The sequence below is a fragment of the Boleophthalmus pectinirostris genome, unplaced genomic scaffold (assembly GCF_026225935.1).
Source record: "Boleophthalmus pectinirostris isolate CB_2022bp ecotype Guang Dong unplaced genomic scaffold, ASM2622593v1 HiC_scaffold_13, whole genome shotgun sequence".
NCBI classification, from domain to species: Eukaryota; Metazoa; Chordata; class Actinopteri; order Gobiiformes; family Gobiidae; genus Boleophthalmus; species Boleophthalmus pectinirostris.
This window is the reverse complement of record NW_026571036.1, coordinates 30,336,805-30,360,598: the sequence shown is the minus strand read 5'-3', so window position 1 is coordinate 30,360,598 and position 23,794 is coordinate 30,336,805. Positions and strand designations below refer to the sequence as shown.

Sequence of the window (23,794 nt, the reverse complement as noted above, 5' to 3'; positions counted from 1 at the left end):
GTAGACAGAGTAGCTAAAAATGATTCTCAAGTAAAATATTCCTAATATAATAAATAACATTACTCAAGTACAAAATATCTATATCAAAAATTTACTCAAGGAAGAGTTTATTGTTAAGTATTGTAAGTAATAATTTCGATTTGTATTATTTTCTAAACTTATCAAACTTTAAAATCTGCTCTTTTCAAGGTAAAGCGTTTCTCAGCTAAAATTAAAGCCTCGCTGTGTAACTTTTAGCCAAAACATTGAAGAGAATAAAAGTTTTAAATGCCCTAAAAACAAGTGTGAGCAAGCTCTTCTTAGGTCTGGAAGAAAGCCTTCTCCTGCTTATTTCCATGTAAATGTTATTCCTTGGGCTATAATATTCTTCACAGTATGGCATAAATCTTATCTAACTCCATGGAGAATGTCCCATATGTTGTTTTAACTTTTACTTTCTTGGAATCATGTAGGTAATATGCCATCTCCAGAAAGTGTTGTTGCTTTAACAAAATTGGAATTGGATTTGTTATACTCATTTCTACAGTTACACAAAACCCCAACTTCTAACTTCCAACTTTACTCTTACTGAAGAACATGTCACTGCATAGATTTAGACATCCCAAGGTCAAATTCCCCTACAAAATATTTAAAAAAAAATTAAGTTTAAGAACTTTTTCAACTTTGAAATTCTTTTTGTAGTTGTATTTAACCACTATCCTTATTTACTGTAACTACATGTAAGCGTCGTTCAGTGGTTGTTTTTGTCACACGCTTCAGTGGTTTACAATGATGTTTTCCACAGGGCCCAAGGATGAGAAACTTGAGTCAGCACGTGATGAAAAACAAAGAAAATGGTGTGTGTTTGCAGTTAAACAAGGATAAATCTATAGTAACTGTCCAGCATTTGTGTAACAGGTTGTAGGTCTGAAAACGCAGGTGCAGGTTTTCATAATGAAGTGAAGTTGACCTCTTGTTGACGCCATGTTGTTTTGAATGAAAAGTAGGACAGGAGATATGGGTCAAAGAAGAGCAGATGTTACTAACTAAACGCACACAGTAATATTCTGTTAAAGGTGCACTGTGGAACTTTACTTGTGGAGGGTCGACACCTGCTTGTCTCATGGAGATGTTCCACAGTATGGCATTAAACTCTAGAAGTGACTGATTAACAGGTGTTTTTATTTCTCAAAGGTACCTTGGGCTCACCTTGGCCTGTGGAATTACTGCTAATCTTTGTTGAGTGACTTCTTGGATGAGATTTGAAATTTGACTCTAGAACTGTTAAAAATATGAAAAATGTGTGTTAAAACTTTAGACTGTATAAAGAAGTGGACTACGGGAGTGTGACGTTACCCATAATGTTCGACTTCAGTCAAATGAAGCTCATTGAGGCTGGCCGGTAGGAACAAATTTGAAGCCAATTCCATATTAGGAATAGGAATTTATTTACGTACAAAATAGCAAAATAAAAAACCCCAGGATCGTGTAAGTGGGTTAATATGAACATTTTAAGATCAAAATCATAGACTCAGTGCATTAGTTACAGAAAGAGAGGTGACAATTTTTCAATGTAAAGTCAATTGGAGGTGATGGAGCCAAAACCATCCCCATGCTCGCTTCCTATTTGGAATGCAGCAGCTAGCAGGTTAATTATCTCCATTTATATATACAGTCTATGGTTAAAATTTTAACTTGTTTTTCTTTGAGTCCATAATTCAAGCCCTCTGCTGTGACAAAATAAAGGTCAAAGGTCAGGGGCCATCAGGACAGTGTGTAGGATGTACTGCTCATTCATAAACTCTGTATTGATTGGCTGTGGCCTAGATATCTTTTCTGTCAGAGCGCCAGCTACATTCTTGTCTCCATGGAGATGTTTTTGCTTTGGCTTGAATGTTCCACAGTACAGCATTAGACTATTCAGTTTTTACTCCTCAAAAATACATTAAAAACCATCTCCAAAGATCTGACTTGTAACTTGGCCTGCTGATGTTACCGGCTTGTCTTGAGGTAGATACATACGTTTAATGTCATACTATGGAACATAAAGGCAAAGCAGTCTCATCTCACTGGATATTAAGCATCTTCATCTATATTTTATCTTCATAGAGACAAGCAGATGGCAGAAGTTACAGCTCAGGTCTATGGAGAGGCAACCCACTCACAGTAAGATTTCAAGATAAGTTTTAACAGCCCATATTACACTATTTTCTGATCTATGTTAAAATGCTGTTTCCTCCTTGAAAACCTGGAGACGTGAAGTTGTGTTTTGTTTCATTCACATGTTTAACACACAAACCCTGCATATTTAGGCTGAGATCTTCTCTCAAAATGAAGACACTGTTCCATCTTGTGTGGTGTTATGGTGATACATGAGGTGCTCCATAGTGTTTTTAAACTCTATACAGCTTCACTAGAATCATTCGGATGATTTTTAGACCTGGAATTTCCATTCGCTACTAAAGTTAGATAAAAGATAGCATTAGAACATGGCTAAAAGTTGACAAAAGTAATTTTTTTTGCATAATAACGGATCTTTGATACGTAGTACACTGTAAATTTGTCTGATCTGGCCAAGATTTTAAAACATAAATCAGGTTATTCATATTGTTCTCAGATGTATATTCTAGTTCTGAGACTGCTTCATTCTAATCTAGAGGTAGTTTATTTTAAGATAACTTGTCCAGGAAAATAATCATAATCTATCTATAGATAATTTCACTACTTTTAATTCATTTTCTGATAGATTTAAGTATTTCTATCTTAAATTTTGGTCAAACTTTTTTGCAGTGTGTGGAATGTTTCAAGAAAAACAATAACAATAAAATGTAACTATTGTTTGTTTTTTTTGGTAGCAAAGCAACAAAGTCCTGACTTTCTAAACCTCTGTGGGAGTGTGAGCAATTATAAAATCTGACTAAGCTATAATTAATTCCTCACACCTGCCTTGTACCCACGAGTCTGTGAGCACAGGATCCCCTCTGTCTCTTAAGTCCATCTCTAGTTTTACATGGATATTTGTAGCGGGGCAGTGTGACTAGTGCCCATGCCCCCCGCCCCCCTTCCTCTTCGTCCTCCTCCTCTTCGCCACACGCCGAACCACCTGCTCCGGGATTACAGCGCCATGTGGATTACACGCGCCACAAAGAAGACACACGTACTGACCCAGTACACGGCCCACAACATACACACAAACACACATGCACGTACGTAGACACAAACTGACCCAGTATACGACCCACACACACATACATACACACATTTACAGATATACAACAGGGTTTAATCTCTTTTAGCATCTGCATATTTCACCACTTTGGGAAATGCTGGTTTAGTGACAGACATGAGGCAGGATTAGGGTTAGTGTCGAGATACTAATGAACAGAATCTCAATTGGAGAAGCTTCAATTACTTTAAAGGGACCATATTTCTCTATTTTCTGATCTATGTTATAATGCTTCCTCATCACGAACAAACCTGGAGTTGTGTTTTGTTTCATTCACATGTTTAACACACAAACCCTGCATATTTAGGCTGAGTTCTTCTCTTAAATTCAATACAAGAAGTGCTCCAATGTGTTTTAAAACTCTATACACTACATGATACTACTACACACTACACACTAAAATCATTTGGATAATTTCAGACCTAGAATACTACATAACATCACAAGGTGGAACAGAGCATTCTGAGCTTTCGAGACTACACTGCAAAAAACAAAATCTATTCAAGTTAAAATGACTGGAATTAAGAAAAATTTATCATGATTAGAGTAAATTTAACTTGACAAGTAAAAAGATCTAGCCTGATTCATCAACTGGTTTTACTTCGTGGAAACCGTCTGACCTCGCAGCAATAGAATTCGTTCGCTCGATAGATGGCAGGCACTTTTTAAAATTTAACCAATCACTTCTATTTGGTCGTGACGTATGTAATGCGCTGCTAACGAGGCTAAATGGTATATTAAGCTTTTCCAAAATCTTGCAGGAAGAAGGGCAATATCGTTTTTCCCCTTGATAAAAGTCACCAAACATTGTCTTTGTTCCAGCTTTAAATCCTCGATCTCGGGAATCATTGACAACACAGAATATATGGCTCTTCGCTGACTGGCTGGTGCTCGAACTCACACTTCCGTGGTTCTTCCAAACCTTCTAGTGTATTCCGATTCCTGACCTAGTCACTGGAGAGAAATGAAATTGAGCAGAGGCACTAGGTGGCGCCAGCATGGCTAAAATTATCTGCCAAGGGAATAAGACTTTCTGCACTTCAAATATGAAAATACATCTTGCTACACTTAAAATAAGAAAAACAACAACTTTTACACACCTAAAATAAGAAACAAAATTGAATGTTGCTTGAATTAACAAAAACAGATTTACTCCATTGGTAGTTAATTTTACTTGTCAAGTTGAATCTACTCAAATAAAGTCAAAATTTAATTTAATTTAAGTCATTTTAATTTACCTAGATATTGTTTTTTTTCCAGTGTAATAATAAAGGCTTACTCAAACATGTGTGAATGAAACAAAACACAACTCCAGGTATGTTTTTGATGAGATTATAACATGGTCTAAAGCTCATAGGACCTTTAAAGCTCAATAGTAACTTGATATTCTGCTGGTTTAAATGCTGTGTAAATGCTTTACACATGTAATCTGTTAATACAACATCTCCTGTTTACTTTCCTATAAGAAGATTATTGCTGCTCCTCTAATGGTAGAGAGTCCTGTTTAAACCCCAAAGTTCTTTTTGGCAGAATTCCCACCATTAAAATAATCCACGGTTGTAATATTCTAATGCTAAAAGGAACATAAATAGACCTTTAACTTAATGCCAGAAAAGCTATTATTTGAACATATGTTAGTTTTCACATTAATCGGTTAGTAGCTCTGTTTGTGCTGTTTGTAATCTTCAAAAATAATGTCTTTTGGATTAGTTAACTCAAATTTTGGGGAAGCACAGTGAGTTAAAGTCAAGTTAAAGTAAGAAGATTTTTCAGATATTTATGATATGAATATGATTAATGATATTTCAGACATAATATCATATGGATTATTTCATTAGATTTTGTACATTGTAAAACCTAACACTGATCTAAAACAACTCAAATATTTTAAGGCCTATATTGCACTATTTTCTGATCTATGTTATAATGTAGTTTCCACATCACAAACAGATCTGGAGTTGGTATGTTTTTCATAGGATATCAACATTTTAACGTGGCTAAAATCTCACATGAGTCCTTTTTAAGCAAAACACCTAATCACTAGGGGTGTAACAATATCCAAGTCTCACGATATGATATTGTCACTTTATGAACCTCACAATATGATATTTATTGCGATATCGTGGGAAAGCTCATGATATTACGATATTATACATAATAACAAGACTGACATTATAAAATGCTTTGCCCAGTCATTTGGTACAACCTTTATTGTCATATTCTAGGGATGTAACAATATCCAAATCTCACAGTATGGTATAATCACGATGTGCATCTCATGGCACAATATTTATTGCGATATTTTGTAGAGGCTAATAATAAAAAATGGGACACTATTTTGCTTTGCTTAAATATCTTGACAAGATTTTGGTGTGAATCATTAGTGTCATAATCCCAAGAAATCAAGAAAAAACATATTTCTTCATGCTGTCTGCACTGAAATGAATCCTGGGATATGTAGTTCTCTATGTTCATGAGCTGTTGCTACTATAAAACCATGCATGTAGGCAAAGGAACTTGTGATTCAATATACTGTGACAGCCCACGATATTATTGTGAGCCTTTTGATGATACAATATCATGATATTTCAGTTATAGTTACATCCCCACTCACATCACATTATCTATCTAACGTATTTCACAAGGACTGCAGTGTCATGGGGAGGTGTTGTGTCGATCTCAACTTACATGACAGAAATAGCATCAACAGGAGGTGAGCATTATTTTTAGAAACACAGTGGGCTCCTCACAGCTATAGTTCCTTGGTTTCTGTGGAGGTTGCATGTTCTCCCTGTGTCTCCATAGGTTTCCCCACCAACCCAAAACATGTACTGAGGGTTAATATTTCAGGTGATACTCCTGCATGTAGAGAAATCTAAACAAAACTAATGGAGGTATCCTTTAGTTGGACATTTACAACACCCAACAAATTAGCACAGGTACATGTATGGCATTTGCCTACAGAATGTATAAAGAAGTAGATTGAGGGAGGCCACTCATAGTGTTCAGCTTCAGTCAAATGAAGCTCACGAGGCTAGCACTTATAGGAACGAATTCGGAGCGGACTTCCAAATTGGGAATAGGAATTTATTTACGGACAAAATAGCTAAATAAAAACTCCAGGATCATGTAGAGCGGGTTAATACGAACATTTTAAGACGAAAATAATGAGGCTCACCACAGCAGGTACAGAGAGAGGTGATTTTAACTTCTCTTCTTTAAAGACAATGCAGTAAAGTGTATTTACCTCATTGACATGTTTTGCCTGCTAGCTGCAAGCTGCCTTCAGAACTGTCATCGGTGTTGATGTGTCGTATATCAGCTGTTGTTACTTCCTGTAGGAGTGATCAGCTTGATTGATCTGGCAAGTCACTCAGACTGACCACACATCCTGTCGCCTGGTGTTCTCTGGAGGAGGGTGTCCCAGGTGTGTGAAAGGAGTAATAATAACCACATTATGTATTGGGACGGGGCTCGGGTCATTGGATCAGGAAACGAGGCAGGAACAGCATTAACAGTGATGACAGAGCGTTCCTCCTTTCACACACCTGGGACACTCCTCCAGAGAACACCGGGCGACGGGAGGCGTGGTCAGTCTGAGCGACATGCCGGGCCCACCAGGATAACTATGCCTACAGGAAGTAACAACAGCTGACGACTGATATACGACACATCACCATGAACACCGGTGTCAGTTCTGAAGATGCAACAGCAGCCGAAACATGTCAATAAGATAAATACACTTTACTGTATTAAAAGAACCCAAGAAGTTAAAGTACATAAGAAGACAAAATGAACATCTTTGGCTCAGGGTGACGTTTTTCAGTGTAAAGTCAATTGGAGCCAGAGTCGATGGAGCCGGAAGTGCCCCCCATGAACTCTTCCTTGAAACACAGCAGTTATAGTGAGTTTGCTGTGTCCATTTATATGTACAGTTTATGCTTTTGCCTTTGAATAAAAAAAAGTCCTCAGTGTAGATAAGCAGCTACTAGACTAAGTTACGGCTCAGATCTGCGGAACGGCACCCCCTCTCACAATAACAATGGTATTATTTTTATATTATATTATAAGGTATTATTTTTAGAGTTACAACATTTACTGAATAAATGCAAAATAGATAATAGGCATGCTGTGGAACATTCCAGGCAAAGCAGTAAGCAACATCTCACATCTCATTGTAGACAAGCAGGATGCAGGGCCTTCACCAGAAAAGTTACACCTTTTAAAATCTGCAACGAACAACCCAATATCAGACAGTCAACCCATATTAAAGCTACACGCACACTTTAGGCGCTCAATTTTCTTCAACGGCCGGTCTGAAGAGTACAGAACACTATTGTGAACATTTATGAATTATGTATGCGTTTTGTGTTTTGTTTTGTTTGGTGTGATAGACTCCCAGGGAATGTAGGCCACACTTATGCATAACAATAGTCTCACCAAATTCTCACCGACTACATGTCCGTTTATTTATTGAATCATGTTTTATAAAGGCAACTTTGTTCAAATTGTCTTATGTAAATTTTAGTGCAACTGCTAGAAATTATGTCACATCCAAACAAATATTAATGAGCACTGCTAAAGCAGTCTCCAGAGTCATTTTATACTGATAATAACATTAAAGGTCCTATATTACTCCAAATTGACTTGTGTGAGCTTTAAGTCATGTTATAATCTTGTTACCTCCTTAAAAACAGACCTGCAGTTGTGTTTTGTTTCATTCACACATGTCTGAGTGATTCTTTATTATTAGTCTGTCTACATTTCCAAAGCTCAAAATGGTGTTTCGCACATTGTGATGTCATGTAGTGGTAGTTTTCACATTAACAGCTTCCTTTTTCTTTTTGTTCAGTAGAGATTGGCAAATGAAATGAAATTATTTCAATGATTCTAGTAAAGGCGTATGGAGTTTAAAAACACTGTGGAGCATTTTGTATAATACCACATGACATCACAAGGTGGAACAGAGTGTTTTCAGTTTGAAAAAAGAACTCAGCCTAAATATACATGAATTTGCGTGTTATAAATCTGTGAATGAAACTAAACACAACTCCAGGTCTCTTTGTGATTAGAAAATAACATTATAACATAGATCAGAAAATAGCTCAATATGGGCCCTTTAAGAGATTGTAGTTTTACATGAAATAAGTCAGTTTGAGTCTAAGCTTTCCAGTATTACGGCTTTTGAACCATCTTGAATATGTTGGCATTGTCATGGTTACCAGCAGATGGCACACCTGCTTGTCTCCATGGAGATGTTAAATCTTTGCATACAACAGTATTGCATTAAATTTAAAGAATGTATTTAACGCTCTATGTTTTCATTGTTCATAAATGTTTTCATTCTTACTGGGGTAGCCTCTTCACAGATCTGATCTGTAACTTGGCCTTTGTTGTGTTACCTGCTTTTCTTTATTAAGAATTTTGTTTATGCTTTACTGTGGAACATTTCAGGCAAAGCAATAACAAATCCTTGGAGAGGAGCAGGTGATGTATACCCTCAGCCTGAAATGGTACCAAAAAGGCCATCGCTGTGTTTCAGATGACATCACAACATTCTATAGGCTAATAATATCTAATACAAAAGGGAAAACCACCAATAATCTGATGATAATGTTTTGAGAATATTGGTTTTATGATACATGAAAAATACTGGACATATACCAAATCTGGTCAGGTTTATATTTTTACTCTGGACTACTACAGTTTCTCTTTAAATATTCTTTTGATGCAATATTTGTGTGTTAGGGTTAGTGTTAGGGATATATTGCCTATTTGTAATCATCACAAAGTGAATAGGCTCTATTAAAGGTCCTATGATACACAAAATTGATTCTTGTGAGCTTCAGGATAATTAGAATCTTGTTATCTCATCAAAAACATACTACTTTCATTCACACATGTTTGAACAATCCTTTATTATTGTTAAGTCTACATCTATGAATGACATAAATCACAACTCCAGTTAGGTTTGATATGAGAAAACAACATTAAAACAAAGATCTGAAAATAAAGGCCCTTTAAATTCAGATGTAAAAGTTGCGCAAAACATTCAATATAGCCTGATTAATCCATCACTCAGCATTTGTGTTATATCAGCATTACCACATGATTTAAAGATTATTGCTTCCTCAGGTGTAGTTTAGCCAGAGAGAGCCCCTGTGTGGCATCACTCGTCGCCCGCGGGGGAAGCCGAGACCCCGGGCCGCGGCGCAGAGAGAAGCCGCTTGGGAAAGCTCTGCCTCGGGGCAAAGCTCGACAGAATGTGCGGTCTTTTCTTTGGCCTGGGGCAGACCTCCGAGGCCCTTTTATTGTTTAACATCCTCAAAAGCGACGAGGGGATTACGGAGCGCGTCTGTCCGGCCCATATGTCCCCTCTAGTGTCGCTGGTGCTTAATTAAAACAGAATGGTACCACTTGGACCCGTGCGCTCGCTGACATTTATTGAACCTGTTGAAAACACCGACCTATACGACCTAATATAATGACGATATGGTATTGGAAATTAAAGGGAGCCCACTTGTAAACTACTTTGTATCTTATAATACTCTATGGACGAATTAAGATGCAGGTGCCATGGTAATCTTTCTGCTTTACTGACACAATGGATGGAACTAATAAAAACATACACAGGTCCGTCAAAAGCAGATCAATTTTACTTTTTAGACTTTTTTCTTAGCCCGTTAAAATTTTGATGCTTGGTTCATCATACCTCTATTAATGAGATGCAGCTTACTCTTGTAGTATGCCAAATTTTGAAGACTTTTCCCACATTTAAAAGACATAGAGAATATTTTAAATTGTCAGTTATCTGTCCTAACTTGTCGTAATTTTTAAACCAAAGAATAAGACTATAATTCTAATATCTACGTAAAAAATCATATAACAGCGTTGCTTTTTATTTTGGTATCTCCATATCTAATTATTTTACCTGGAATAACACAATTTACGTGATATATTAATGATATCTGCACTAAATGATTGTGCGTAAAAACCTGTCTCACCACGTGTTGTGGGAAAACAAACCCCCTCACCACGATCGTATTTCCTGTTTCTGAAGTGAGTGGCCAAACTTGACCTGTGGGCCCTCTGTGTATTCTGGGCCTAATATACAGCTACAGACGTGTCAATGACTTTTCCATTTACCACTCGGTCATTAAGGACGTGTGTCGTGTCGCGCTAATTGAGGGTCACTTCGGCAGATTGAGCGCGAGCCTCACGTTTCCTGTCTCGTTCTAATTAGACCGATAGCACGAGCCGTTTAATCCACGCACGAGCCCTCGACCTGTCTGTCTCCCAAAAGGGCACGCAGGACTACTTATTGTCACCCGGGATTTAAATAATTGTGCCGATTTGGCGATGTTTGGGTGGTGCGTCCTGCGTGCGTAAAAGTGGACGACCCGGAATTTTTGTGGACAGTTGGAGTTTTTTTACCCTGTTTAAGATCCACAAATAAAATACAAATAATAATAATAATAAATAAATAAATGTAAAAATAATAATCAACTATTAACTAAAAGTGTAATCGTAATAATAATTTAAAAAGGTTTAAACTTTAACTTCACAGATAACAATGTGTCACCAAACCTTACTGCGCCCTATCATCAATAAATACATACATTTAATTTTTTTTTTTTTTTTTATCTAGTTGCATGCTCAAAAGCGTTTTATTTGCTTTAAATTGTAAAACATGGAATGGAAAAAATAATGTCTCGTTTACATTTTTTGGTGTGTGATGTGATCTTTGGGCTCTACACCGAGATTGGTTTTCCTCTCCTAAATTAAACTTTCTGTTTTCATACAATCCAAATGCATAAATAAACGTAGCTTTATCAATTTATTACAGTGCCTTTTTGGCTCTGATACAAAGCATACTGCCATACAAAGTAAAATTGTTTAATCCATACCTAAATTGTATCTCTTGTCATGTTGCTTTTTATTGGTCATGGGAGCTTTCACATATCGGACCAGCAGTCAATAAATAGTGGGATTATCTTCTTTAGGAGATCAGATTAACAACCTATAATTCACATGTCAAATTTAATCTCGTGCACTTGAGTGGTAGCTCTTAAATAAAAAATGGAACTTGTATCTTAAAAACAAAAAAATGAAAATGTAGACACGTGCATCAAGTATAAAGCAGTTTTATTGTTTTGTGGGTGTGATTTGGCCACTTCTAATCAGATATTTATAATAATTTACCATTGACATAACACATGAAACAGAACTCATAGCCAGTTGTGTATTGAAAATTGCATATACAGGCAGTACAAAAATAACATTAAAAACTAACACAAAAATGTTTAAAATACAAAGAAATACATGAAGACGCAAACTGACTGATTGTCTTAACTAGTCTTAAATTTTTCATAAATTAAATAGTGCATTCTGAATTATTTCACATCCAATCATGCTACATCAGGCTCTCTCTCTCTCATTCTCTATCACACACACGTACTTTGATCATATGGCCTTTTCAATGTGCCAACAAAATAAAAAGACTAGAGGAATGAGCCTAACAAAATTTCAGATCATATTTTCAAACTTCACTTAGGCTCTCTCACTCTTTTGGTATCTTTTCCATTTGGGCAACTGATTTGGTCCATGTTTTCAAAGTTAGGAAGAATCTGAATGTCCAATAAGTTAACGCCGCCTGGAGACAAGCAGCTGCAGTCTGGCTCCATCGCGCCGAGGTAGAAGTTTTAGCACTAAATGTTCCAATGCAGGGCTTTAATTGAGTCTGTTGAATTGTCCATTTATAAAACTTGAAATTTCCAAGCGCCCTGGTCTTTGTAATCCAAACAGTCCGCGTTGAAATTGAGCTTCCATGAGGAGGTTTGGTCCTTATAGTCGAGACAGTCTGCTCCGGTGAAGCCCAGGCCCGTCGCTGCTCCGTACGCCGACGAGGAGAGCGTGTTTGCGGGACTGATGTGGCTGGACACTCCGCTGCCGCCCATGGGACTCATAGCGGAGCCCGCGGAGGAAAGTTGGTGATGCATGGGTGACAAATACGAGCTGCAGTCCATTCCCGTGAAGTAGGACGAGGAGCCGGTGTAGCCCTGGTTGTAGCCGCCCGTTGCTTGGGTGTAGGTCATTGGATAGGGACGCTGCATACACGATGAAGAGGAGGTGGAGAGCGGGTCTGACAGAGGAGAGATGGAGGCCGGACTCCAGATGGACACCGGGGCCGTGCTGCTGCTTACAGCCGGAATGGAGGTGCTGGATGGCGGCGTGAATTGCCCACTAGCCCCGCTCTCGGAGCTTGCCTCTCGCACTGGAGAGCCCTTCTTTTTCAGCGGTCTGTTCACGGCCTGTTTCTGCACCCCAGTCTGCGTCTGCTGGGCCTGCTGCCGATGCTTGGCGCGTCTGTTTTTGAACCAAACCTGAAATGATAATGTCAAAAATACTTAACATTACAGAACTGTATCAGACATATAGACTAGCTTTGTTGCCCTCTTTAACAGTTTACAGTAACAGCAAAACAGGGAAAGGGAAAGTTGTCTCGCGTAAAACAATGGAGCCACTGTGCCTGAGCCTGAGGGCGCACACACTCCAGGCCAAGTGAACGACCTCAAATCACCTGTCTGCGCTCACAAGAGAAACACTGTATTGTTTTATAATGTTTTGAGTTAGAGTATTAGACTCACCTGCACTCTGGACTCGGGCAGGTTGATCTTTAAGGCCACCTCTTCTCTCATGAAAATATCAGGGTATCTCGTCTTGGAGAACAGGTTTTCCAACACATCGAGCTGGGCCCGTGTGAATGTCGTCCTCTCTCGTCTCTGCTTTCTTGGAGTTCCTGGGGAGAAAAAAAATAAAAATAAGATTAAAATCACATCAATAAATTACCTTAATTTTAAGGACAGTTTGACAATGTTTTTGACTATGGTGTTTCAAAATAAACATGGGCTATTGCGTAAAATAAATGTTTAACATTAATCTTGTAAATTAAATTACCTTGGTATCCCACAGAAGGGTGCAGCAGGTCCACGCCTGAGGTAGATAAGCTCAGTCCGTTCACTGTGTACGGCGGTTGTTTCAAATAGGACATCATTTTGGCGGCTGTTGGGGTGCACCGGGCAAAGATAAAATTAAAACTAAAATACAGGAAACCACAAAAACGGCTGAATCCACGCGAGTATCCGTTTGGTGTCTTTTATCGATAGCACAAAAGGAAATGGGTGAAAGTCCAGTTGCGATTTAACGCGCGCTCTTCTCTCGACGGTTATTACGCACGACCTTTACGCGGTGCGATGCATTGGACAAGTGTGCGCCCTTGGATTCTGCTGCGCTCTTAAAGCCAAGAGGAGACCCCCAGCTGTCCTCACTGCTCTGGGAGCGCTTTGGCCCCCCTCCCTTCTCCTCCAACCACCTCGCCTTCTCCAAACTGCCACTATAACCCCGCCCCTAATCACCCCCCAAAACATACCATACACTCCTCCTCTCCTCTGCTCTACTGGCCTATACTCGTACATACGACCCAAAACAAAACAATTGTCGTTAAAATGCGCACACACTCGTAGGGCCCCAACTGAGCCTTACGATTAGCATATACCCACAGGTTAGGCGAAGCTAAATAGACAGCTGATTGGGGGGCCATTTGCACAGACAAAGCCTACTGTTGACCGATAAGTAATGCCGATAACAAAAGACTCAGGGGAACAAACAATGAACCAGTACTGCAAACTGAGCGCTCTTTCAGATACAACTCAGTATCTCCAATTGTCTAACTACGGACTATTGTTTCATAAAAAGTTGGTCCATTCACATGTAACGATATTAAAATACGTAGAGCAACTTTAGCAAATTAGAAACAAGCGCGCAAAAGTTAGTCCGATTCAGTCATATTATTAGGCGAACACTTGACTCCCCCTCCTCCCGTTTTCTTTCGTAATGAATTGTCACTCGTTAATTAGATTTGGGCGGTGAGACTATCCGAAAGTGTTGATTAGGAAAGACCACTTAATCTTAATCTAAATAAACAAAGAGACTGCTCACTACATCTGTGGACAGGTAATGGGTGACAACGTTGGTCTAACTCATTATCACCTCAACCTGTTGCCTATCTGGACTAAAGTGTATTCGGATGACTGGGCCAGGTACAGAAATGTAACAAAAGCTTTAACTGGCTAATTGTAATAATGTAACACATTATCTTTTATTGTCTTTATTATTAATGGGCTTTGTTTTATGTAGGGTTTTGTTATGACTGCTAGTGCCATGTACAGTATGCTTTGTCATAGAAGTTTATTTCATTTGCCAATTCATACTAAAGCACTATCTAAAGAAATGTGTTGCTTCTCAAGAAGGTTGTAAGGATAATTTTATGATATTTTAGCATATAATTTTACCAAAGTTAGGTTAAGTTTTAATTTTGATGAATAGTCCAAGAAGCCTACATTTTAGACTTTGTAGGCCTTCCACATTCAGTCACTTTACAGTTGCATATATTGTTTTAATAGTTAAATAAATACTTCACAAAATGGTGTGAGCTTTCGCGTAAATATAATTGGCTAGATTTTGGAAACGTGAATTGCAACTTGAGTTTAACTTAACTTTCCCACGCAATTTTGTGTAAAACCGTCTGTGTAGAGGTGTATTAATAAACCTTTCATACTCATTGATGTAATTGTTAAAATGGTTTACAAACTGTATTAAGATTTTGCGTCTTCATCTCCACGTTGCAATGTGCCAAGTTGGTGTAAAGGGGACTTTTACGCACAGACATAACCGCCACTCCTCTTTGCAATCTGTCCCCTCTCTGCCTCCTCAGACCTCACGTTCAATACCAAATAACCTAATACCATGTTTGGGGGTTTAATTATTATTGGCTACTAGAGTTTTTCCTTCTTTCAGTAAGAAATTAACGAGATAATCCGCTCGGCACGCGCTGGCCTGATTATAGGACGCCAGCCACGACTCCGTCCTCAATTTTCTGCGTCACGAAAATAAAACAAAGCGTGGCATTGTGTCCGCGAGCCCAGCTGAGCGCCAGACAGCCCCCTGCCCCCCACAGCACCGGCACAACTGACAACTCACTTTCCACTATTATTATTATATTATAATTTATAAGATTATTCATTTACGTTTCAGTCTAAGCAATTTCCTGTAGGCCATTTGCTCTCTTCAACTATACACAAGGATCATTATTATTCCAGCTATAAATGATTAGATGTAAGTCGATTTTATTTATTTATTTATTTATTTATTTATTTATTTATTTATTTATTTATTTATTTATTTATTTATTTTAGCCGATTATTTTATTTTTTATTTATCGTATATTCACTTCATCATAAGGCAATCCAAGTAGGCTACTGTAGTTCTAATCGGTTAATCACTTGTCCAGAAGGTCTATTGCACTAAATGGCCAAATAATATAAAATTTCATAGCCTAAAAAAAAATAGAGTGCTTGCCATATTCAAAGACCTATTGGCACAGATAGCCTTTACGCGCAAGTTCGTGTTGACACCAGTTTTGGACATTACATTATAGTATTTCTTCCCTCTTTATGAACCTTATCCAAATCTTTATAAGGCTGAGAGTTTCCATAATCTGAAGTTGTGACTGCTCCACTGGCCTCCTAATCGCTTAGTCAAACGCTTGAATGAACCGCCTTTCTTTCTGAACTTTGGAGCCTAAAAAGGATCAGAGGCACGAAGAAAAAGTTTCACGCCTCCCCAATTACCGCCCCGTGCGTAAAAGTTGCAGTGAACGTTTACTCCAGGCCCGTGCACTCAATGATAAACAACCCAATGAAATAAAACGGTTGAAAATAAAGCTTAACTTACTTTTTAAGCGCCCGGATGCGGCAGAGCAGTTACGAGGCAGCTTTGATTAGGTCCCTCGCTCGGTTAAGCCTGTTTGATGCGGATAATGCGCTACTAAAGAAAAGCCCCACGTATTTTATGGAAAGGGAAAAGAGAGAGAGGAAAGGATTTTTGGAGCCAATGGAAATATGCAGAATTATAAAGAGTAGATGGATGAAATAGCGACAGTAATTTTATTGTGATGACATAAGAAGGGTTGACCATGCAGTAGCCATATATGCAAATGTAGTTTAAAGGAATACACGTAATATTTTCTCAAATAATTCATACTCTAGTTTAGTGTTAATGGGTGAATGATTGGGAAAGCAAAAAAGCAAAAACTCTATTCTTTGCAAGCGAATTTTTACTCATCCAGATATGACAATACGCAAAACCGTATTCTTAGGCCAAACAGATCCAAGTTGACCCATTTGAATATTATGAAAGAAAATAAACAAAATTAACACAAATAAAATCTCAAAACATTGCCATTATTGGGGAAATTATTCTATTAAATTATAATCTACAAAATAGCCTATTTAGACCTATCAAATAAATAAAAACATGGTTAGAATGAGACTAAAGAGATACTGGAAAATCTCCTTTTTACACAAGTGGCAAAATGGTAATTTTAGCCAGTTTCCTGGTTCTGTGACATAGCTTATAGAATTATAATAATCACTAACAAAGCTCACTTGGACTGGAGTTTTTAAAATAATTGCTCCTAAACGTTGTGAAAATGGCGTGCGTAAAAGTAGATAAACAATAGATTGCGTAGGTTTGTTCGTTATTTTGGTTTTGTTTTTCTTTGTTGAATCGTAGCGTTGTCAGTGCCCAGATATAAACTGTAGAAACGGAATATTCGTCTTGATTACAGTCGTGTTCAGCCGCCGTGAATAAACGTAACAGCAGCAGGTTACAGAAGTTAATTAGGAGTGTAGATGCCAGACGACCAGACTGTGCCATGGCTGCTTGCGTAGACCGGCTTTAAATCGATACACCAACGAGTCTATATGGAGTAAAAATGTATTTGTCCTAATTATCAGTCAAGCATATAAAATGTACTGGCTTGAACTAAAAGTCAGTTTGAAATGAGGAAATAATGAAGAGGTTAAAGATTGAGTAAGATCAATAATCAATCAATCAATCAAAGTGTATTTATTTTTGTACAAACACCAAGCAGAAAAACTAGTATAGCCTATTACAATTACAATAACAACACTGTAAAACATAATCAATAAAAAAAAATTAAAAAGATAAAAGTAGTCCTGGTTTAGTTTTGGGCTGTGGATAAAGTTAGTGTCAACATTTAGACCTGTTGTATATTGCCTGGTTTAGTCTTCAGGTTAGGGTACTAAATTAACCCTGACCTGGAGATTTGTCCTCTGCATTTGGCCCATTCTTCAATGCCACTGGGAAAACCTGTCAGCAGGCCGTGATCTTGGTCAGAACTATCTATATTGTGCATGTTTTGGGTTGCCTGGCTTTGCTTAGTAACTGTGTAGTCCTGGTTTAAGCCTAGTTTGGTCTGGTGTATTGACTGTTTGTATCTTAAGTTCATTTTCAGAGCTGGTTTAGACTGGATTTTGGCTTGTTTTGGTTTACTCATTGTCTTTATTTTGTCGTTTGATTTGAATTTGGATTACTCAAACATTAGCCTTGGCCAGTTTGTTCTGGTTTCGGCAGGTGCAATAGTTAAGTGCAAATTCAGTCTTCAACCTGGTTAGACCTTGGTGTAGCTTTAGTAGGGTTAAGATCTTGTCTAAACAGAAACTATTGCATAAATGATAGAATCTACTAGCATCTTTTAAGATGCATTCACACTTTTGGAACTAAACATTAAACCGGGACTACACCACTCAAGACTAGAGCCAGACTAAGTCTACATGAGGTCTATATCGGGTTCAAACCAGTACCAAATTAAGTCTACATGAGGTCTAACCCGGGATCAAACCAGTACCAAACCAGGACTAGAACAAATCAAGTCTACATGAGGTGTAAACCAGGATCCAACCAGTACCAAATGAAGTCTACATGAGGTCTAATCTGGGATCAAACCAGTACTAAACCAGGACTAACCCAACTCCAGTCTGCATGAGGTCTCAACCGGGATCAAACTAGTACTAAACCAGGACCAGACCAAATCAAATCTAGGTCTAAACTGGGTTCAAACCAGTCCTAAACTGGAATTAGAACAAATCAAGTCTACATGAAGTCTAAACTGGGTTCAAACCAGTACTAAACCAGGACTAGAACAAATAAAGTCTACATGAGATCTAAACCAGGTTCAAACCAGTACTAAACTAGAACTAGACCAAAGTAAGTCTACATGGGAACTGAACTGGGATCAATCCAAGTGTGAACACAGTGATAGTACACTCAGAAATACAATGCGTAACTTTTTTCCATCTAAATATTTTTACTTCAAAGGAACACAGTTTTAAGTAGATAATCTTAAAATCTAAATAATTTGCTTTGAATCAACATAAAACAATTAAATGGAAATAAAAAGGTGGTATAATATACTTAAATAGGGTCAACAGAGTATTTTTTAGTGTTTTTGAACATGGCAATTACAACAAATAGCTCATTTTATTGGCTTTATTACTACATGTTCTCGTTCCCTCTAGAGACCACCATAACAAACAGCCTATCAGAGCCTAAGTGGTCCCAAAGCAAAGATCTGCTCTCATCTCCGGCTCTCATCTATAATTCATCTGCAGATATGTGAGGGCCCGGGGGAGCGCCGGAGAGGCAAAACAGAGCGCCATAACAGAAAAGGTGAAGATGATTATTAATGTGAGTGCAGATACGCCCCTCTCCTCTGCTCCGGGCCAATCCGCACAGTCACTGCGCCTCCTGCTGGGTCGGAGGAGGCGGGGTCGGGGCTGAAGCTGTGAATCGTGGGACCCTCTCTCGTCCGTCGTAACGGTTCTGGGAAAATGCAAGTATCACCTCATGTAATATTAATACTTTGCAGATGATGTCGTTAACGGTCCCTGGGGGTGTGAAGCTAACTAACAGCACTACTCTGTCTAAAGGTCCGTTACTCAAATCAGGCTTAATCTGACCAAAAAGACATGGCTTAGTTCGAACTACAACAAGTGAGATGATTTGTGCCATTAAAGAAGTCTCTCACACATAAAATTACAGTCACACAGTTTTTCAGCACTCTCACATTTTTGTTGAAAATCAAACTCTGAAACAAAACCATTAACACTTGTTTAAATCCATTTTGTAATTTTCTTGATTTTTAAGACAATCTTAACACTTTTTTTGTCTGTGTTTGCCAGTGTGTCCCCAACTCCTGAACATTTCGCCAATAGTCTGTATTCACGCTTTCGTCGCAAACCAGGAAGACTTTTGGAAACATGCCATGACAACTTCCGGTGTAGTTCCCGACACTGGGCTCGCTGACCGACCGTGATAAAACCCACTGAAGTAAACGTGATCAGCGGTCAGTCCTCATCTCTTCTAATTGCATGGACCCAGTGTGCTCGGAGTTGTGTGTTAGTGGGGAAATGATGAAAACTGAGGTATAGTTGTTTTCATTGATTAGCCGAACATAACAAAACACTACAATGACATGGAGATGAAGAAAACTGGGTCATTTTCAAATTTTTTTGGAAAACAGCGCCTGCCAGAAGTTGTCCCGTGTTCCCAAACGTCTTCCTGGTTTGTGACGTAAATGTGAATAGAGATACACGTAGAACACCCCCAACGTGATGTCACTGCAAACTATCAATGTCCCAATCTCACGGTACTTGATAAGACGTCATTGTAAATCAATACTTTCATAATCCTAAAATGAAGTACTTGAGAATAGTTTATTTCATGTTGTCTGTGCTGTAATGGAGCAATGAATCATGGTCTTTGTAGTTTCATATTTTTTAAGACTTTTGATTATAAGATCCAATATATTATTACATCCCTATATGTGTCAGGTTTTAAAGGTGTTCTATGTAACTTTTCTAGAGAGTCCACCACCTGCTTGTCTTCATGGAGATGTAATGCTTTCCCTGGAATGTTCCACAGTGTGCTATAGAAAACATATCACCTTTATTCATTAAATATTATTATAAATAAAGTTATTTATTGCAAACTTGGCCTGGTAGTGTCACCTGCTGAATTGTCTCCATGGTGATAGATAAGTTTAATGCTATACTGTGGAGTCTTGGACAACATTTGGGCACCAGGTCAGCGACAAATGTGAGCTACGTCCTATATGGATAAGACATGGAAAATAGGAAATAATGCAATTAATTCATTTAAATCAATTGTCCACTGTTCACCATTTCTTCAATATGTTTAAATTCAAGTTCAAATCAATGGGCACACAGAGCTCCCATCTGCCACAGAGACCCTCCACTTACATAACAGTATTCAACATTTGTATTTCTGTACCATCTGCTCAGAGCGTGGTCACTGATAGATTTATTGATCATTGATTAGTATTAGGAGTAATGACATTTGAAGCACCAGCGTCTCTGTCAAAAGTCAGTGTGTAGCTTACAGGTGTTTACAAATCCTTCTCATTCTCTATTGAACTTTAGTTTAAGTATTGAGTGAAAAATAATCCTTTCATGGCATCACTGTTTTAAGCTTTGCGGCGCCCTCTGATGCTTCTTGGGGCCCTTGTTTACAAAATGTTGTGATCTGTACCACAATTGACTTTACAAGCAATGTCATTTAAGTTGAAAAATCTCGCATACCAGTTTGCATAGAGATACAAAGGGTCAGACAATAGACAAGGAAGCATGTTGTTAGAAATAACTTCTATTAGAGTCAAACGCTTTTTTAAACCTGCTGAAATTGCTTTATACTTAAAAGGCCCATATTACTCTGGCGGCACGGTGGCTGAGTGGCTAGCACTCATGCCTCACAGCAAGAAGGTTCTGGGTTTGATCCCCGGGTCACCTGGGCCTTTCTGTGTGGAGTTTGCATGTTTCTCCCTGTGTCTGGATGGGTTTCCTCCGGGCGCTCCGGTTTCCCCCATCAACCCAAAACATGCTACAGGTCTCCATAAACAGTTGATAGTCAAGGTCAGTTAAATACAATCAATTCAGTCATTGTGTCCTTAGGCAAGACACTTCTCCCACATTGCCTAGTATGAAAGTGGTGTGTGTGTGTGTGTGTGTGTGATGGTGGTCGGAGGGACTGATGGCGCCGAGTGGCATGGCAGCCGCGCCTCTGTCAGTGTGCCCCAGGGCAGCTGTGTCTACAATAGTAGCTTACCATCACCAGGGTATAGAGTGAATGAATAATGCTGTATGAATAATGCTGAATAATGCTCTGTAAAGTGTCTTTGGGGACAGAAAATGTCTGTGAAAGTGTTATATAAATAAATAAAGACTTACTTACTTACTCTGTTTTCTGATCAATGCTATATTTCCACATCAGAAACAGACTTGGAGTTGTGTTTTTAAACTCCACATTTGGATGATTTCAACCCTGTAATTGACTCTTCTTCTCTCTCATCTAAACAAAAGCTAAAAGGTAGCTGTTAACTTGAAAACTACGTGAAATCCCAAGGTGGAACATAACATTTTGAGCTTTGGAGATCTCTTTTATTACTGTAAATGAACTTTGGTCAAATTTAGAACCACTTGTCCAAGAAAAAACTTCTGTCAGAATTCATTTGGACTGCTCAAGCATAATAACCCATTTCCATCATAAACAGTATAAAATTTAATATTTAGTAAACCTCTTCATTCTGTTGGGAAAATTTCATATCCATGAATGCAAATTCTCCAATTCCAGACCCCTTTTCGAATCATTATACTGGACATCAAAAACAATCTTCAAACACTGAAAACTGTTTCTAACATTAAATCTATTACAACACTTAAAATTACAGAAGAATTAGGATTTTATTTCTAACCACTTCCTCAGTTTCTTGTTCTTTTTTTGTTTTTGTTTTAGTTTTTTGTACATATTATCTACCTCAATTTAAGTTTACATGTATGTCAATTTTGTTTTGGCTTTAAAATATGTATATGTGTGTGTGTGTGTGTGTGTGTGTGTGTGTGTGTGTGTGTGTGTGTGTGTGTGTGTGTGTGTGTGTGTGTATGTGTGTGTGTGTGTGTGTGTGTGTGTGTATGTGTGTATGTGTTTATGTGTATGTATGTACATATATATCTCTCCACCCTCCACTCCTGCCATAACAGTGAACTGGACTTTGCATTGATGCGACAACAGTCCCACTCTGCAAAAAAAAAAAAAAAAAAAAAAAAAAAAAGCTTTGGAGATAAAGACAGACTAATAATACTGAATGAAACTTACTGAATTAAACTTACAGAATGAAATAAAGCACAATTCCATGTGTTTTTGACAAGACAACAACATTATAAGGTTACTTAAAGCTCACAAGAGTCAATTTATTTAGCATATTTTGCATTTTTGACAATTTTTGCATCAACAGAATTACTGTATGAATCATTCAATAGTAGCTAATGATGACAGGACACCATTACTTAACTTCACCAACTTAAGCAAAAGCAGCATTTTAAGTTTTAGCTGGCTTTAATAAATTTCACTTTTAGGGCCAGATAACACAAGATGATTCTAATCACTAAACAAATACAATGTCATTTTACACTCCCATCTCTCACTAAAGCTGTGTTTTCCACAGGGAGGGCCCCATATCTTGTCCCTGCTGGTTCCTCGTTTACCTCCCACCGTCTGCAGCCAGTGTTACCCAAACGGTGAGCCCCTTACCTGGGCACTGGTCTCCGGGACTCCCCCCCTCTGCGGAGACCCCCCCTCCGGACCCCCCATCAGGCCAGGGGAGGGGCGGAGGAGGGCCAAACAAAAACACAACCTGGCATCCCCACCGCAAACAGACCTCCTACTGTCTTTAGCATCTGGAGCCCAGCACACGGCTCTATTCTCATTCTGATGGAGGTAAATATGAGGCTAAGCTGGTCCCGCTCTATTTAGGATAAGCCAAGTTTCAACAGGGTCCAAAACGCCGCTGACATGTGATTGTGGATTGGAAGTGACAATTATTTTTACACATTTTGTTTGTATATTTAGTGTGGGGTTAGAAATAAGTTAAAGGGGCCATTTTTCACCATTTTCTGATCTATATTATATTACTGTTTCCTCTTAAACTATAAAAAAATAAACTAAAAATGCACTTAAAGAAGATATATTGTGATTTTTCATTTTAAAGCTCCTCTGTTGAGCTAAACTGACTTTTTAAGCTTTTAGTTATGTTAGAATACTGTTATCTCGACAAAAAGAGTTTTATTTCAATCACACGTTGTTATTTTTATGTTGTGGTAAGTTAAGAGCCACCGTTTACCTTTTGTTTAGTAGAGATCAGGCAATTTCAGGGCTGAAATAATCTAATGTTTTCTCTTTGAGAAAAGATCTCAGCCTAAATATGCAGAGTCCCTGGGTTAAACATGTGTAAATGAAACAAAACACAACTCCAGGTCTGTTTGTAATGAGGAAACATTATAACAAAGATCAGAAAATAGTGTAATATGGGCCCGTCAATTAGTTTGAAACCATCTCACAGGAAAAAAAAATACTTAAAAACTTTGAAGCTTTTGTAATGCTGAAGAAAGAGTGATGTTATGTCCATAAAACTGACACAATTAAAGTTATGATAAAAAAAAAATTTAAAAAACAATTTTAAGGCGCACTGTAACTTTTCAGATTGGGAGTCCGCTACCATGGAAATCCTATTCCTTGCCAGGAGTTCCACAATATGGTATTAAACTGGTATGGTATTATAAGATGTATTTATTCAATTATGGGTGTTTACATTGC

General features: G+C 38.1%; 1 protein-coding gene across 1 annotated transcript; it reads right to left on the bottom strand.

Moving 5' to 3' along the window:
• Nucleotides 1-11,961: 11,961 nt before the first annotated feature.
• LOC110168293 (homeobox protein OTX2-A-like) lies at nucleotides 11,962-13,259 on the bottom strand. Its single transcript, XM_020933725.1, has 3 exons — nucleotides 13,163-13,259; nucleotides 12,853-13,004; nucleotides 11,962-12,588 (listed from the first exon to the last, which is right to left on the bottom strand). Exons 1-3 carry the CDS (start codon nucleotides 13,257-13,259, stop codon nucleotides 11,962-11,964), a joined length of 876 nt encoding a protein of 291 aa, XP_020789384.1.
• Nucleotides 13,260-23,794: the final 10,535 nt, after the last annotated feature.